Source organism: Pezoporus occidentalis, unplaced genomic scaffold (genome assembly GCF_034315485.1).
Source record: "Pezoporus occidentalis ecotype Australia unplaced genomic scaffold, CSIRO_AGI_Poc_V1 ctg267, whole genome shotgun sequence".
NCBI classification, from domain to species: Eukaryota; Metazoa; Chordata; class Aves; order Psittaciformes; family Psittacidae; genus Pezoporus; species Pezoporus occidentalis.
The window spans coordinates 443,737-458,783 of NW_026914578.1; the positions used below are offsets into that span (position 1 = coordinate 443,737).

A 15,047-nucleotide genomic window follows, 5' to 3' on the forward strand; every position below is an offset into this window, starting at 1 on the left:
GCGGGGATGATGGGGAGAGCAGGACCAGGAGAGGTTGGGAGCGGGGCTGATGGGAAGAGCAGGACCAGGCAGGGTTGAGGTGCGGGGCTGATGGGGAGAGCAGGTCCAGGCAGGGTTGCGGTGCGGGGCTGATGGGGAGAGCAGGACCAGGAGAGGTTGGGAGCGGGGCTGATGGGAAGAGCAGGACCAGGCAGGGTTGAGGTGCGGGGCTGATGGGGAGCAGGACCAGGCAGGGTTGAGGTGCGGGGCTGATGGGGGGAGCAGGACCAGGAGAGGTTGGGAGCGGGGCTGATGGGGAGAGCAGGACCAGGAGAGGTTGGGAGCGGGGCTGATGGGGAGAGCAGGACCAGGCAGGGTTGAGGTGCGGGGCTGTTGGGAAGAGCAGGACCAGGCAGGGTTGAGGTGAGGGGCTGATGGGGAGAGCAGGACCAGGCAGGGTTGAGGTGCGGGGCTGATGGGGGGAGCAGGACCAGGAGAGGTTGGGAGCGGGGCTGATGGGGAGAGCAGGACCAGGAGAGGTTGGGAGCGGGGCTGATGGGGAGAGCAGGACCAGGCAGGGTTGAGGTGCGGGGCTGTTGGGAAGAGCAGGACCAGGCAGGGTTGAGGTGAGGGGCTGATGGGGAGCAGGACCAGGCAGGGTTGAGGTGCGGGGCTGATGGGGAGCAGGACCCGGTGAGGTTGGGGAGCGGGGCTGGCGCAGGACCCGCATCGCGGGCGGGCTCAGCGCGCTTGTCCCGGGTCCCGCAGCAGCCGGGGTGGGGGCACCCTTCCCTCCCGCAGCCCGGCCTGGCCCTGCCCGGGGGCGCCCGGTTCCCCGTCCCGCGGGGGTAGGGCGGAGCCGGGGCGGGCCGGGGCGGGCGGCCGGGGCCGGGGCCGTGCCGGGTGCCAGCGGCGGGCGGGGATTTGCTCGCCGGCGGCGAGGGGAGCGCAGCGGCGGCCGCATGATGAGGGAGCGGTGCGGCACCTCCGGCGGCGCTGGCGGTGGCCCCGGCATGGAGAGCCTGCAGCCGCGCCAGCCCGAGTACATGTCCGTGTGCCTCTTCGCAGAGGAGCCCTACCAGAAGCTGGCCATGGAGACGCTGGAGGAGCTCGACTGGTGCCTGGATCAGCTGGAGACCATCCAGACCTACCGCTCCGTCAGTGAGATGGCATCCAACAAGGTGAGCGGAGCGGCGGGGATGCGGTGCGCGGCAGCGGGGTGTGCGGGAGAGTAACTCCAGGTTACTCCCGGGAAAAGAGATGCGGGTTTCCCCCGCAGATAAAACTGGCGGCGGGGCAGTATGGGGAGAGCGACCCGCACCTCTCTGACTGCCCCGTAACGAGCCAGGCTCGCTCCTGAGAAGTCAGAGAGCTTTCAGTGAGCGCCGGTCCCTTCGGAACCGATTTAACCGGGAACACTGTTAAAACCGCCGCTTTTAACAAATTATCACATCAGATTTCAATCATCCTCATTGTTGCCTGGCCGTAATAACGGCAAACTCTAAACATCGTGGTGCGTTATTGCTGTTCTGTCCTTTCGGAAAGCTTTTGATTTGGGGGTTAATGTGGTGGGCTGGCTCCGCACCGCTTGCCAGCACATGAGGAGGGTGCGAAGTCAAGGACTGTGGAGTGGGAATGAGCTACTCCCCCGCCTCCCGCCACCTTATTTTCGTCTTTTAGGGGGGGTTTAATGAGCCGTGAGCGAAAAGGGAAATTGAGTTCGCTGCGAGGAGTGAGGTGCTAACATAAAGAGCAGTGCCTTGTGCTGCGAGTCAGGAGCAGGAGGGAGAGGAGAGTCCCAGGAGTACACTGAGGAGCAGCAGAGGGGAAGGAAAGCGAAGTGCGAGGTCTGAACGCCCAGGATGAAGTGCTGGAAGTTGGTGTTCCTCCTCCACACCCCCGCATCCCCCCCCCCCGGTGCTGGAGCCGGGCTCCCCAGCTCCGTCCCTCCGAGCCAAAGCATCAGCCAAGCTCCTTCTCTGCAGCATCTCCCCAGGGCAGACCGTAAGTCGCCCGGGTGATGCTGCTGGAAGGAGTCGCTCCCTCCCCTGGGGCAGCGCTTGGCGGCTCCCCCCATCTCTGCCTTGGTTTGGCGAGCCCGGGTTTGCACCCAGGCTTTAAGGCAGCGTTTACAGCCGTGCCTTGTCCCATGGAGAGGATCAGAGCCCCAGGGTGGCTCCCCCGCCTTTGGGACAGGGGCTGTGCCTGCTGCAGCCATGCCTTTGACCAGTGGCCGTGGTCAAACCCAGTTCTGAGTTGTGCTGCAGGAGCCCGATATTACTGGGTTTTTTTCCCATTAATTGGGAATTAATGAAATGCTGAATCACCAACTTGATTTTATGGAAAAAGTTGAGCTAAGGAATCCCGTGTTATTTCAGCTTCCTCCTCTGTTTGCGATTGCCGCGATGTGCAGGGGCAAAGGAAGCAATAAAAGTTTTATAGACCCAGCTTTCAAGAAAGGAATATAGTTTTTTTCCTGAGTTTGTGTTGAGGGAAGCCAGGGTGAAAGCTGGAACAGGTTCAGGCTGCAGAGGAGGCTGCACCTCCAGGGTGGACACTAAAGCCCTTCATTTGGAGTTGATTTTCTTCCTGCTGAGTGCCAAAGCTGGACTTGTGACGGTGAAAGACTCACTAAATTGCTTATTGTAGTGACTAAAAGTTGTGATTCCTCCGTGTGCAAACGATTTAGAGCAGAGCCGAGCAAAAGGTTCCCCAAACTGTTCTTTCACAACCAGTTTCTGACATGTCTGCGCTTTTTGGTCAACTTCCAGTATCATTTTCATCAGCAAACGAGAAGCCTAAAATGGCCTCACAGCTCGGTTCCTTTCCTCATCAGTGATGAACAGGGACACACATTCGTTTGGGAGTTTGTGGTTTTGGTGGCAGACGCTATCTGCAGGGCGATCTTGCAGTGTGAGAAGCTGTTGGGTTTGAAATGTGCATCTTGCGGAGGAGGCTGCAGCGGTCCTTGTCTGTCCCGGAGCCAAGTGACCCATTCAAGCGCCAGCTCCGCTCAGAGGCATTTGAATTTGTCACCGGTAAACAGCAAACGAGTCCGATGTTTTGAAAACAGGATGCTTGGGCTCCACGTTATTAAAGAAAAACGGAAAGAGAAACAGTAGAGATAGGAAGAAAGCAAATGGGCTCGGCATGCTCCCAAGCGCAGAGCAGTATAAACAGTGACCTATCTCCCTGACCTCCGCTCCGCCGAGTTCCTGGCCCCACGCCACCCAAGCCAAACTACGTCATTTGCGACTGATAGTAGGCATGGCACAGCTGTTGCAAGTGTGACTCGAATTTCCTGTCTCCTTCCTGACAGACGTAGTTTAGAAAACCCAGAGTTGCAACAACAGCGAGGCAGAGGGGGAGGATGGCGGCATACGTGTTTGCAAGGGGATTCTCGGAAGTCCTGCTCCAGAAAGGAATCGCTGAAAGGGGGGGGATGGATGGATGGATGATGCCATGTGGGATGCATCCTGGCTCTAAGCTGATGGGGTTTGGAAAGCATGGGTTCAAACATGTGCGTGTGCTTTTTGGAAGGTGTGAGTTAATTACCGGAGGAGTGAGGAAATGAGGAGCTGATCTTGCTGTGAGCTAACAGCCTGGTTGCACTGACATCAGCGTGAGCCAGGGGAGCGGCGCTGCTTCCACAGTGGGACCCTGCAGGGCCAGAGCAGGGATCAGACATAAACTGGCAGAGAGGGGAGCTCTGTGCCCTGGGTGTGTTGGCAGCATCCATGAGTCCTGATGCATTTACCAGAGCAGAGTCCCTGCTCCAGCTGCCAGCCTCTGCTACAGAGCCGCTGCCCATGCACAATGCCTCAACTTCCCAACTAACTGCCTGGAAAACTCCCTGCTTGCAGGGAATGCCACCGACGTGAAGGGAATTGATTTCCTAACACTGTCTTTTGCTGTGAGCAGAGTATGGTACTGCAGTTTGCAGTGAAACAGAATGACCTGCGGAAAGCTCAGAGGCGCTCAGCGCTGCCTGTAGAAGCAGGCAGCACATCTTTACCTCATTATAACACATACAGGCTTTTTCCCCTGCATTTATCTCCCTCTCCAGCTTCCAGCTCAGGCAACTGCTGGGGCTCTGAAGGATTTGTGAGTCATGAGCCTGCTGATAAAAGACAGGGGATTTTCTCTCTTGGTGGCCACCCTGTAATGCTGCATTTGACATAGGCAGCTGTCCGCAGCCCCACTTGTCCTGCAGGACCCCTCAGCTCTATTACCTAATTTGGGATCTGGGGAGGACAGGATCATCCATCCCCCGGGTCATAAAAAGGAGCAAGCATTTTTCCCAGCTGAAGCTGCTCTGGCCAGCTCCAAGTTTTTAGAACTTACTGTAGAAATGAAGGATGGAGAAAATGTGGTTTATCTCAACATCCGCCTGCCAGTCCATGCAGAATAGAGCCCAGATCACAGGTAAAACAGATATATTGAACAGACCTAAGCAGCACCTTTCCACCCCCTTAAATTCAGTCTTATTCAGAGCTTTTCAGTCCATTGAGTAAGCAAATGGGCAGATAACGTAATTTGTGGTCTGTGGGGATGTTTTGATTCTGAGTAGGCAGAGGTGTTGTCGTCAGGGTGCCTGCCTTGTGCCCTCAGAACTTTCAACACCCAGCCTGTTCCCTGCCACCACTGCAGACTAAATCCTTAAGCTCTCTTCTCTCAGCTCTTAGAGACGTCTCCGTTACTCCCAAGTGCGGGATAACCCAACCCAAACCTTGCCACCCAAGGCCGTTTTGGGGCAGCGGCTGAGGGCACGCTGGGGCTCCACACTCCTATCTTGGTTGCTTGTGGGCCAGAAGCTGTTAAGATAAACACAACTGATGTCATTTTGCTTGTTTTTTCCAAGGGCATTTTGGTCAGAAAGAGGAGCGAGGCCGCACCTAGCGTTCAGGAGCCAGCGGCTAAATAAACATCTGGACACTAATGTAAACTCCGCGGTGGAGTGGTAGAGGTCGAGTGCGGTGCGGGGCCGAGTGCCAGCGGCGTATGTGCCGCGCTGCACAGCCTCCACGCTGCTCTCCCATCTCCTGCCCGGCCATCAGCCCCGAATCTTGCCCTCTTTGTACGTGATGTTTCCCTTAAGCGGTGCCGAGCTGTTTAGTCTTTCGCTGGAACTTCCTTTGTTTAACGTGCTTTAAAATAGCCGGAGCGCCGCACAAAGAGAGGCTTGTTCGCCTGTGCAGCAGCCAGCGAAACAAAGAGACTTCCACGTCTCCTGTTTTTACAAGCCGGGATGAATCACTGAGCTCCGGAGCCGGTATTCCCCTCGCCCGGGGACTCACGTTATGGAAACGGGGATCTGCGACGGTCGGAGCAGCCCCTGGCATTGCTCCACGTGGTCCCTGCAGAGCTGGTCCCTGCAGAGCCCTAACGCAGTTGCCCGTGTCGGTTTGACGTCGGCGGTGGTTTAACTGTTTCTGAGCCATACAGCTGCTGGCTGCAGAGCAGGACCTCGGCGATCGGGATGCTCCTTGAGAACTGCGGTAGGTGGGAGCTGCTTCTGTCTGAGGCTGGGAATATTCGCTCTAGCTTTTGTTTTATCTGGTTGCTTTTTCATCTGTCCTGAGGATGTCCTTGTTTTGGGGGGGACACGGCGCTGTATTTCTTAAGGCAAAGCTATGCGGGATGTGAGAGCTGAGGTTTTTGACAGAGGCGTTTGGCCGTGGTGAACATGAGGTTCCAGTGAAGTCCTGGGTGAGGAGGCAGCTCTGCACCGGGGCTCTGACTGAAACCCCTCGAGGCTTGGGGACCTGGCTTTGAGTCACCTCCTGTGCATCAATCAATTCTTATCGCTATCATAAATGGACTTTTAGGGTAGCTGTCGCTGTATCCATCCTATTGCTCCTCCCTTGCTCTTTGGCCTCTAAATCATTCTGATTAGATCAAATGTGTCTTGAGTGGGGTGGGATAGTAGAGCCATACGTGAGCTTATTTAGCAGTCTCATCTGTTGGTCTTGCGAGCCCTCTGGGCTGTCAGTTGCCAGGTATCTTGGATAACTGATTCAGATATTAAATACTGGATAGCTGCACCCTTATGAAAAGCGTCAGGACAGTGTCAGGAGCCAGCACCACCTTTCGAGATGCCCAGAGAAGCTGTGGCTGCCCCATCCCTGGCAGTGTTCAAGGCCAGGTTGGACACAGGGGCTTGGAGCAAGCTGCTCTAGTGGAAGGTGTCCCTGTCCATGGCAGGGGCTGGACCCAGATGAGGTCCCTTCAACACAAACCATTCCCAGATTCTATGATCCACAGGGACATGCCGGTGCCCAGGACCTTCTAGGGTGTCCTTTAAACATCTCTGCTTGTAGGATGCGCTGGGTTTGAAAGTTCTGCATTCTCAGACTTTGACGTTACAACACATTAGGGTGGGGCTTAAATAAATAGTAGCTCAAAGGCAGGTTCAAAATGAATCATGATTTGAGGGCAGGACTGGAGAGTGAGTAACTGTTCAGAGCAGTGACCTCTCCGCAAGTGAAGTGGGGATATTGGAGACGCACGAAACCTCAGAGGAGAAGCATCTCTTAGGATGAGGGTGAGTTGGGTTTCAGAGGCAGATTTAACCCTTGGAGTAGTCCTCATCCTGACGCTGATTTTGTGCACCAGGATCCTACAGCCTGGCTCCAAACTCCTCATTTTTCAGCCAGCTGCAAAGCAATTGCTTTCGGTGAGGCAGCTGGTGAGCAAAATGTTTGCGCTAAGTGAAACCTAATTGAAAGATGTGGTGTTATCAAAGCCAGGACATGTTGTGGAGATGTACTGGTTTCAAGGCTCATCCATCAGAGCTCTTAGAGGGAGAGATTCCTCTGATTAAAGCCTTTGCTCCGTGTTTAAAGCAAACAAACAAGTAGTGCCTCACCTTGCTGCTGGTTTAGCCCAGCTGGGCAAACGCTGCGGAAAAGTTACTCTGCAAATCATTTGCCTATCTCTGTGCGAGGAGGAGTTTTCATTTAAATCTATTTACATGAATTAGTGCTTTCTGGAGGGTTTTGGTGCTTGCATTAGGCTCATTTTTGTTTTGGCAGGACCAACTGCCACAGGTTTTGGGGGAGGTACTGCTGTAGTGGAGCCATACTGATGTCTTGCTCTTTAGCCTGTGTTTTCTGAAGCAAACCAGACCTCCGTCAATTAGAAGCTACCAGAGTTTTTTCTCATCATGGGCACCTTGGAAAAGTCATCTGAGGGCACAAAGCTGTTTGAATTTTCCAAAGCCTGTTCTCCTACTCAGGTAAAACCCCATTGGATTTGCCTAAATGATGACTGCAGAGCCTGACTCAAATTTACATGAATTTTAAATTGCTGCTTCATACGATTAACAAAATCCCCTCTTTAATTGCATTGCTCTCTTGTTAAATGACAAATGCTCTTCCCTCTCAGTTGTTTTTGTCCTGAAGGTTGAGAATATAATCCAGGTATATTTCATCCGAGGGTCCAGCGTCGCCTATGGCAGGGGGAGCAGGGGTGCTTCTGCTGCTCCCCAGCAGGGCGAGAGGCTGAGGAGCTGCTTTCATTTGTGGGCTCTTGACGTAGTCCTTTGGCTTCCTTTAGCACTCGAGGCTTCAGCAGTGTGGTTTGCATGGGTGTGACTGACAGCAGATTTTGGTCTGAGATCTGCAGCCTCCTGGAGCACTCGCTGCTCTCCAGGCCACAGATGTTGTCAGCTGCATCAGGTCTTTCTTTAATCAACTTCAGACCAACAAACGGGCTGCTGTAGGTTTCCATTCTGCTGGTGCTTCCGAGCCTTCAGCCCAGGCTGGCACTCGGCATCTCTTCCTCCTGATTTTCCTCTTGCAGCTAACATGACAAACAGTTTTCCACCACTCTGTAAAAGTGATTTTGCAGCACAAACATGGTTTATTTGCTTGTTTCTGGCTTTACTTCCTCGCCTCTTGTTGGAGTGAAGAATCAAAGCAGGGCTGGGGTGAAAAACCTCTATGAGTGCTCATCACGCTGTGCTCAGCCACACGGGAAGAAGTGGTGCTAATGTGGGGGTTACCTCTTCCCTCTAACGTGCCATTTGTGGGGTCTTTCCTCCTTACAATTTGGTTTATGTTACAAAATGCACCTTCTAATGATGGAGAGAGAGTGTGGTTCCCAGGGGATCACTGCTAAGCTTGTGTCCAGTTGAGAGCTCGTGCTGTGTGCAGTTTGGTACTTACTGGTGAGGAAACCCATACCAAATCGAATAAGCTGATCTGTAGACTCCAGGTCTAGCTGTGTGTATTAATTGACTAGAAGAAACTTATTTAAGTACAGGAAGAGCATTTTGGATAAAGCAGAAACCAATCTGAGCTGCTTCCAAAGGAAGCCAAAGCTTCAGTTCAAGCTGCAGCCTGGGCCATACCCTGCTGCTACGGGTCTTCACAGAATGGTTTGTATTGGAAGGGACCTTAAAGCTCATCCAGCTCCAACCCCTGCCATGGGCAGGGACCCCTTCCACTAGAGCAGCTTGCTCCAAGCCCCTGTGTCCAACCTGGCCTTGAACACTGCCAGGGATGGGACAGCCACAGCTTCTCTGGGCACCCTGTGCCTCACCGCCCTCACAGGGAAGAGCTTCTGAATGTCTAATCCAGCCGAGGATTAGTAATGTCTTTTCCACCCAAGAAGATACACACCGTGTGCTTCGTCACACCGTGCAGCATGAAATCTTCAACTCTCTCAACCCTGCTACCCCATATCAATCCCAACAAACATAAATCCAAACCGAGGGCTGTTGGGTACCAAACACGACAGTGCTGGATACACCAAGACTTGAATTCCTCGGCACCAGGCACTGCAGGACTGCCCGCATCCAGGAGGTGCTGAGCAGATTTGTCCCTGCAGGGCATGGCAGGCGTTTTCTCCCTGTGCCAACCACAGCTCCAGCGGGCAGGGCACACCTTACAAACACATGACACATCCACTTTCAGGAAAGCAAACAGGGTAGTTTCTCCATGACCTTACCCATTCCCCAGCAGCGGGTGGAGGGGGTTTTTCCTCTGCCCTACCTGTTCCCAGTAAGTGAGTAACATGCCCCGAACCTGCTTTTCAATAAGGAAATCCAGTATCATTTCTAGGCAGTGCTAATTCACAACACTCTCCTTGGGCAGGATCCTATGGGGAGTTGTTCCTTTCCGGCATTTGAATGCAATTTGCATGTTTCAAGTCTCATTTGTCTGGAAATGAGCTGGAACTGGTACCGGTGCTAAAGCTCCTGCTTCAGGTTCCACTCCATCACTTCTGAAGCCCTGTGTTGCATCAATCCGTCCCACCCCAGGGAGGTTCTGCTGCTTTCAAAAATGCTAAACTTCACTGGTAAAATCTGAATATTGCTCTGTCTACATCAGATAGAGCTCAGTGCTTTCATGAGCAGCCACATGCTGATTTATGGCAACGTGCTATTTATTTATCAACATTTACATTGTGGATTTTTAAATTATTCTAATAACATCAGGCCAACAAGTTGGTCATGATGTTACTCCTTTCAAGTCTGCCTTTGAACACATATATAAATCAACTCGCCTTTGATGTGAAATTGGAGATTTCATAACCCTCTGTTTACTTTTTGGTTTAAAAAATAAGCTGAAGGGAAAACAAGAAAACCCCAAAAAACAAATAGTACTTTGTATCTCATTAAAAATAGTTTCTAGCACATTAAAAACTATATTGTTTTAGGAAACAACAACTAAGAAAGAGCTGAAAAAGCATTTGATTTCTTTAATGACTGATAGTTGACTGCAACCATCCCACTTTTCTGCAGGCACTGCAATGTGCCTGGAAGTGTTCTCTTGTGTGAAACGGGCTCGTTATTTCTTTAAACATTGAAATGCCCCATCCCACTGTCCTTCATGGGAGTGCTTAAAAAGGAAAATCAATGGGAATTACGAAGGAACAAGGACAGCCGAGAATGCGTTTGACACAGTTTCTGTAAGTGAGGTAATGTCAGGAAAAGGCAGATTGTGATCCAGTTACTGTTCCTGTAAAGCAGAGATTTTTAACTCTTTTGACTTGCAAACCTTGGAAGAAACAACAAAAGAAATGCTCCAGCACTCCAAAATCCGCAGGTTTTCGTAGGATGCCAGAGTGCTTTGGGTGGAAGGGACCTTAAAGCTCACCCAGTTCCAACCCCTGCCACAAACATCTTGCTTCAAGCCCCTGTGTCCAACCTGGCCTTGAACACTGCCAGGGATGGGGCAGCCACAGCTTCTCTGGGCACCCTGTGCCATCACCACCCCATGTTTTCCAAATGTAGTTTGGGATAAACCCCAGAGGAATGAAGAACTGCCTTCAGCAAGTTACACGGTGTTGGTGTGCCAGAGATGTGCTTCCTGGACCTCTTAGGAGCAGAAGTACCAGGTCTGGTTCTGCCCAGGGGTGCTCGGCATCGCACCCAGTTAGCATCACTCTGCCTGTGCCCACGCAAAGTCTTAGCTCCTGGAGTTTTGTCTGCCTAAGGCTTAGGTGCCTGTGTGCAATACAGGAATGAGGTATTCACGTTGGGAAGAGAGGGCTAGGGATTAACAAACCCATCTTCTAGCTCTCAAATGCAGACAATGAGCTGAATCTCGGTTTGAAATCTCTAGTAGCACACGAGTGTCACATCCATTCCCCTTGAGTAACCAGGGCTCCAGACAAAAGCATTACGCATTCACTCCTGGACCTGGTTGCTGTATCCACGGATGAGTAATTTCCCTCCTGTGTGTAAATGATTTCCGGCTGGACTCCCGTTTCTGCTCTGTCACACAGGCAGGTGAGTGTCAACTCTTCCCAGCTCCCAGGGCTGGCCATCCACTTACTCCCAGGAGAAAAGCTGTTAAAACAGATCCACCATAGTTTAATTGTGCCTCTGGACCTGTACTAATTTACCAGGGCAATTACTCCGAGGAGGCTTCAGCCCAGCTGCCTTTGGGTGGAAATCAAAGGCGAGAGGAGCCCTGGTACCACAAACCCCTTTGTTCTGAGGTCTCGAGGAGCGAGGGACGTGATGTTTGCGTCAGAAGGGTGGGTCGCCGGGAACACAGTTTATAAACATCTTTACACACTGGAGATCTGCACCGAGATTCCTCATCAAAGTGTGGGGTGGGACCCCACTCTCCTCAGGTTCTCCAGGCTGGAGCCCACAGCATCTCAGCAGCTCTTTTATCTTGAAATTGCCCTCAGCTCCTGCAGAGGACTACAGCTTTTTTAAGCAGCCTCTTTGCATAAGGACTCTTGGCCTCAGGGAACCCCAGCTGGTATAAATTGACTTCAAAGGCTTTACATCAGCAGCAGATCCATCCTCCTGTCTTTCTTTTCCCTGTAAAGCACCAGCAACACCTCTCATGCCCTACTCCAAGGGGGAATAGGAACAGGAGTAACAGCATGGGGCTGGAAAGGCCAAGAACTGTGTGTGCCTCTGTGTGGCTCTCCCTGACCTTCCTGGGAAAGGAGGAGATCTGTTTCTTCCATAAGGAGCCACGAAGGTGGGATTTTCCACACTGAAGCACTGGGGCTGGATGCTGCCCTGGGCTCCACCACATATCGCACGTGGTAGCCCTGGAGCCAGTGCACTCCAGGCTTGCTTGGCCTCCTAAATCTGGTAAATCCTACCCTAAACCAGGCCAAATCTTCTTCCTCAGCCCAAAAAGAGGGCAGGTGAGCTTCACCTGCAGAGCGTTTGGTTAGGATGGGCTGAAGGAGCTGCCATGCGCTCGGTGCCGATGCCACCACAGAGGTCCCCATGGTCGTGCCCTTGCCGAGCCTTGTGCTGGGGCCAGCGCTCAGCCCCAAGCCAGCATTGCAAGTGGCAGTGCAGGGAAGGCAGGAGCAGCAGCGTGGGCAGCCAGGAGGGGAACTGCGAGGGAACTTTCCCAACAGTAATCAAGGAAATTGCCACACACACGCACGACTGGGATGCTGGAAAGAAACTGTGATTCCCTCTAGCAGAGAACGCACGAAAAAGGGTCACTGCTGGTAATCAAAGAGTGATTCAATTTCTGGGAGACTTAATTTGCTTCAGATGCCTTGTGCAGTTACTGCAGAGCATGCAAACCAGGAAGGCTCCACGCGATGCGATGGCGTTTTCTCGCACAAGCCTCCAGATGGTTTTAGACCTCTGTGACTTGCCGGGAAGGTCAGCTGGAGCACCACGGCTGGTTGGTTAATACAGACCTCAGCTGGGGCTTCGTCTTACGCATGTTATCGGCACCCTTTTCGTCAGTTCATTGCACGGTCCCGTGGTCAAATTGGGGTACAGAGACGGGAGTGCTAAGCCTGCCTCTTGGTTTTGCTTCTTTTTAAGGATGGATGCTGCAGAGGGACTCTATCAGGCACTGGAGTGACAGGACAAGGGGTGATGGGTTCACACTTAAACAGGGAAAATTCAGGTTAGATCTCAGGCAGAAGCTCTTCCCTGTGAGGGTGCTGAGGCGCTGGCACAGGGTGCCCAGAGAAGCTGTGGCTGCCCCATCCCTGGCAGTGCTCAAGGCCAGAGCCTTGGGTTACATGATCTAGTGGAAGGTGTCCCTGCCCGTGGCAACAGGTTGGAAGTGGATGATCTTAAGGCCCTTTCCAACCCAAACCAGTCTGTGATTCAATGAAGACCCCCTTGGACTGGGGTGGCCATCCCCTCCCACGTACATCCTATTGCAGCCACATGCATTTTTCAGTTCCCATCTGCACATGGAGTTAGCAGTGCTGATTTCCTTTGGAAAAGGCCCTGCGATTATTATTAATTATGAAAATAAGAGCACGTTTCCCTATGTTGCTGATGGGCACGATCCTAATTGCCAAGCTGAGGGGCCACGCAGGAGCTCTCTGAAGCAGCAACACTTCTGTTTGCTCAGTGGCAGAGCAGTTGGTATTTTCTCATCGCTAGCGTGCAATCTGTTTGTTTTACCCTTTGCTGTCACATCAATTCAACGAAGGGATCGTTACAGAGCTTTGCACATGACATCAGGCATCGATCTGGACAGAGGCAGCGACCTGCTTTCTCTGCCTGCAGGGAAATGGCAATGCAGTTCAGAGCAAGCAGTGTCACTCCCGAGCATCCTCACATCAAGGAAAGCTCAGGAATAGTCCCAGATACCCCCTGGGAGCAGTGAAGACATCATGGTTTCCATGTGCACCATGGCTGAACTGGGTTGGTTTTTAAAGGCACAGTGTTACTAAGTAAAGGGTATCCTGGCCTGAGGTATCAGCACCAGTGTGGCAGCAGAGCCAGGGCAGTGATTGTCCCCTGGTGAGGCTGCACCTCGGATCCTGTGTTCAGCTCTGGGCCCCTCGCTACAGGAGAGACATTGAGGTGCTGGAGCAGGGCCAGAGAAGGGCAGCAGAGCTGGTGCAGGGCCTGGAGCACAAGGGTGATGGGGAAGGGCTGAGGGAGCTGGGGGGTTCAGTGGGGAGAAGAGAAGGCTCAGGGGGGACCTGATGGCTCCCTACAAGTGCCTGACAGGAGGATGGAGCCAGGAGGGGCTGGGCTCTGCTCCCAAGGAACAAGGGATGGGACAAGAGGAACCGGCCTCAAGCTGCACCAGGGCAGGTTTAGATGGAGCTGAGGAACAATTCCTGCCCCAGAGGGTGCTCAGGCATTGGAACAGGCTGCCCAGGGCAGGGCTGCAGGCACCGGCCCTGTGAGTGTTCACACAGCGTGGAGGGGAGGCCTCAGTGCCATGGGGCAGTGGTGGCCGTGGCAGGGCTGGGAACGGTTGGACTGGGTGAGCTTGAAGGGCTTTTCCAGCCTTGTTGGTTCTATGATTCTATGCAACCCTCCTTAGGTGCCAGCATCACTCGGATGTTAAACCACAGCGAGCTTTGCAAAGCATGTGTGTTTTCTCACAGCGCTGTGGGTGTCTCGGCTGGGTCTGGCCCCCGCAGTGCTTTTAGCAGCACTGGGATCCTGCTGTTCGCCTTCATAAGAGGCTGCTAATGAAAAGCCTGGAAAAGAGAGCAGGAGTGAGGCTGCTGGAGGAGATGAAGGGGACAGGTTTCTGCTTAAAGATCAGATAGGAGAACCCCAGCGTCTTGTATCTGGCCTCATCTCCGCTGCGGATGGCTTGGGTGACCTTGTGGAACCCAAGTAATGGCTCTGTGCCCGCGTGAGAAGGCAGCGGCCACCCTTTGTCCTGGAGGAAGGCAGTTGTGAGGTAAAGGCATTTTTTCAGCTGTTTGCTCACCCCTTGTGATTATTTGCCTGAAAGGGGTGATTGTATAGCAAACCTGCCTGGTTCAACATTGCCGAAAGCGTCTGTGTCATCATCTGATTGTGGTGTTTTCCTTGTGAAGATAAAGGCCTCGGTCCAGGGCAGCATTTCAGCACATGCTTCACTGGGAGCCTATGGGAGCATCCACGTGTTGGTGGCCAGGGCTTGTGACCAGCCAAAGTACGTCAGCGTGAGGAATGACGGGGTCAGAGCTCTCCTCCCACGGGCTTTCTTTGCTTGGTTCTTATCTTCCTGCCACTCACTCTCCATCACTAAGGTCTCTCTTAGGAGTTTCAAAAGGCTTTTGTCCCTCTTGGTTGACGTGAAGTTTACTGGGGACCTTGTGAGCTGAAGCCCATGACCCAGCACTGTGGGATGTCATCCTTCATATCCCACTCATGCCTGGATCCCATGAGATGGCATCTTTCACATCCCACTCCTGCCCATATCCCGTGAGATGGCATCTGTCATGTTTTACTCCCACCCATATCTCATAAGATGGCATCTTTCATGTTTTACTCCTGCCCATATCCCATCAGATGGCATCTTTCACTGCCCACTCCTGCCTGTATCCCATGAGATGGCATCCTTCTCATCCTGCGCTTGCCTGTATCCCATGAGGTGGCATCCATCACATCCTGCTCCTGCCTGTATCCCATGAGATGGCATCCTTCACATCCTGCTCCTGCCTGTATCCCATGAGATGGCATCCTTCACATCCTGCTCTTGCCCAGATCCCATGAGACAGTATTTAAACTGGTTGAGTAACCTGGAAAGTGGGCATTCACACTGGCAGGGCAAGGCAGGTTGCTGTAAGAGAAGACAGCAGAGGTGGTGGCGGCAGAGTCTGAGCAGATGGCACCCATCTTTGGTCTGCTCACATGGCAAAAGAGAGATGGC

The 15,047-nt window shown here is 52.9% G+C and overlaps 1 protein-coding gene across 4 annotated transcripts in view; it reads left to right on the plus strand.

The window, feature by feature from the left end:
- PDE4B (phosphodiesterase 4B) overlaps window positions 1-15,047 on the plus strand; it is a 223,590-nt gene that overhangs the window by 192,768 nt on the left and 15,775 nt on the right. For all 4 annotated transcript variants that reach the window (XM_062624426.1, XM_062624427.1, XM_062624428.1 and 1 more), the window contains one exon: window positions 1,048-1,160. In XM_062624426.1, coding sequence (XP_062480410.1) covers window positions 1,048-1,160 — 113 coding nt within the window. The remainder of the gene's footprint in view (window positions 1-1,047; window positions 1,161-15,047) is intronic.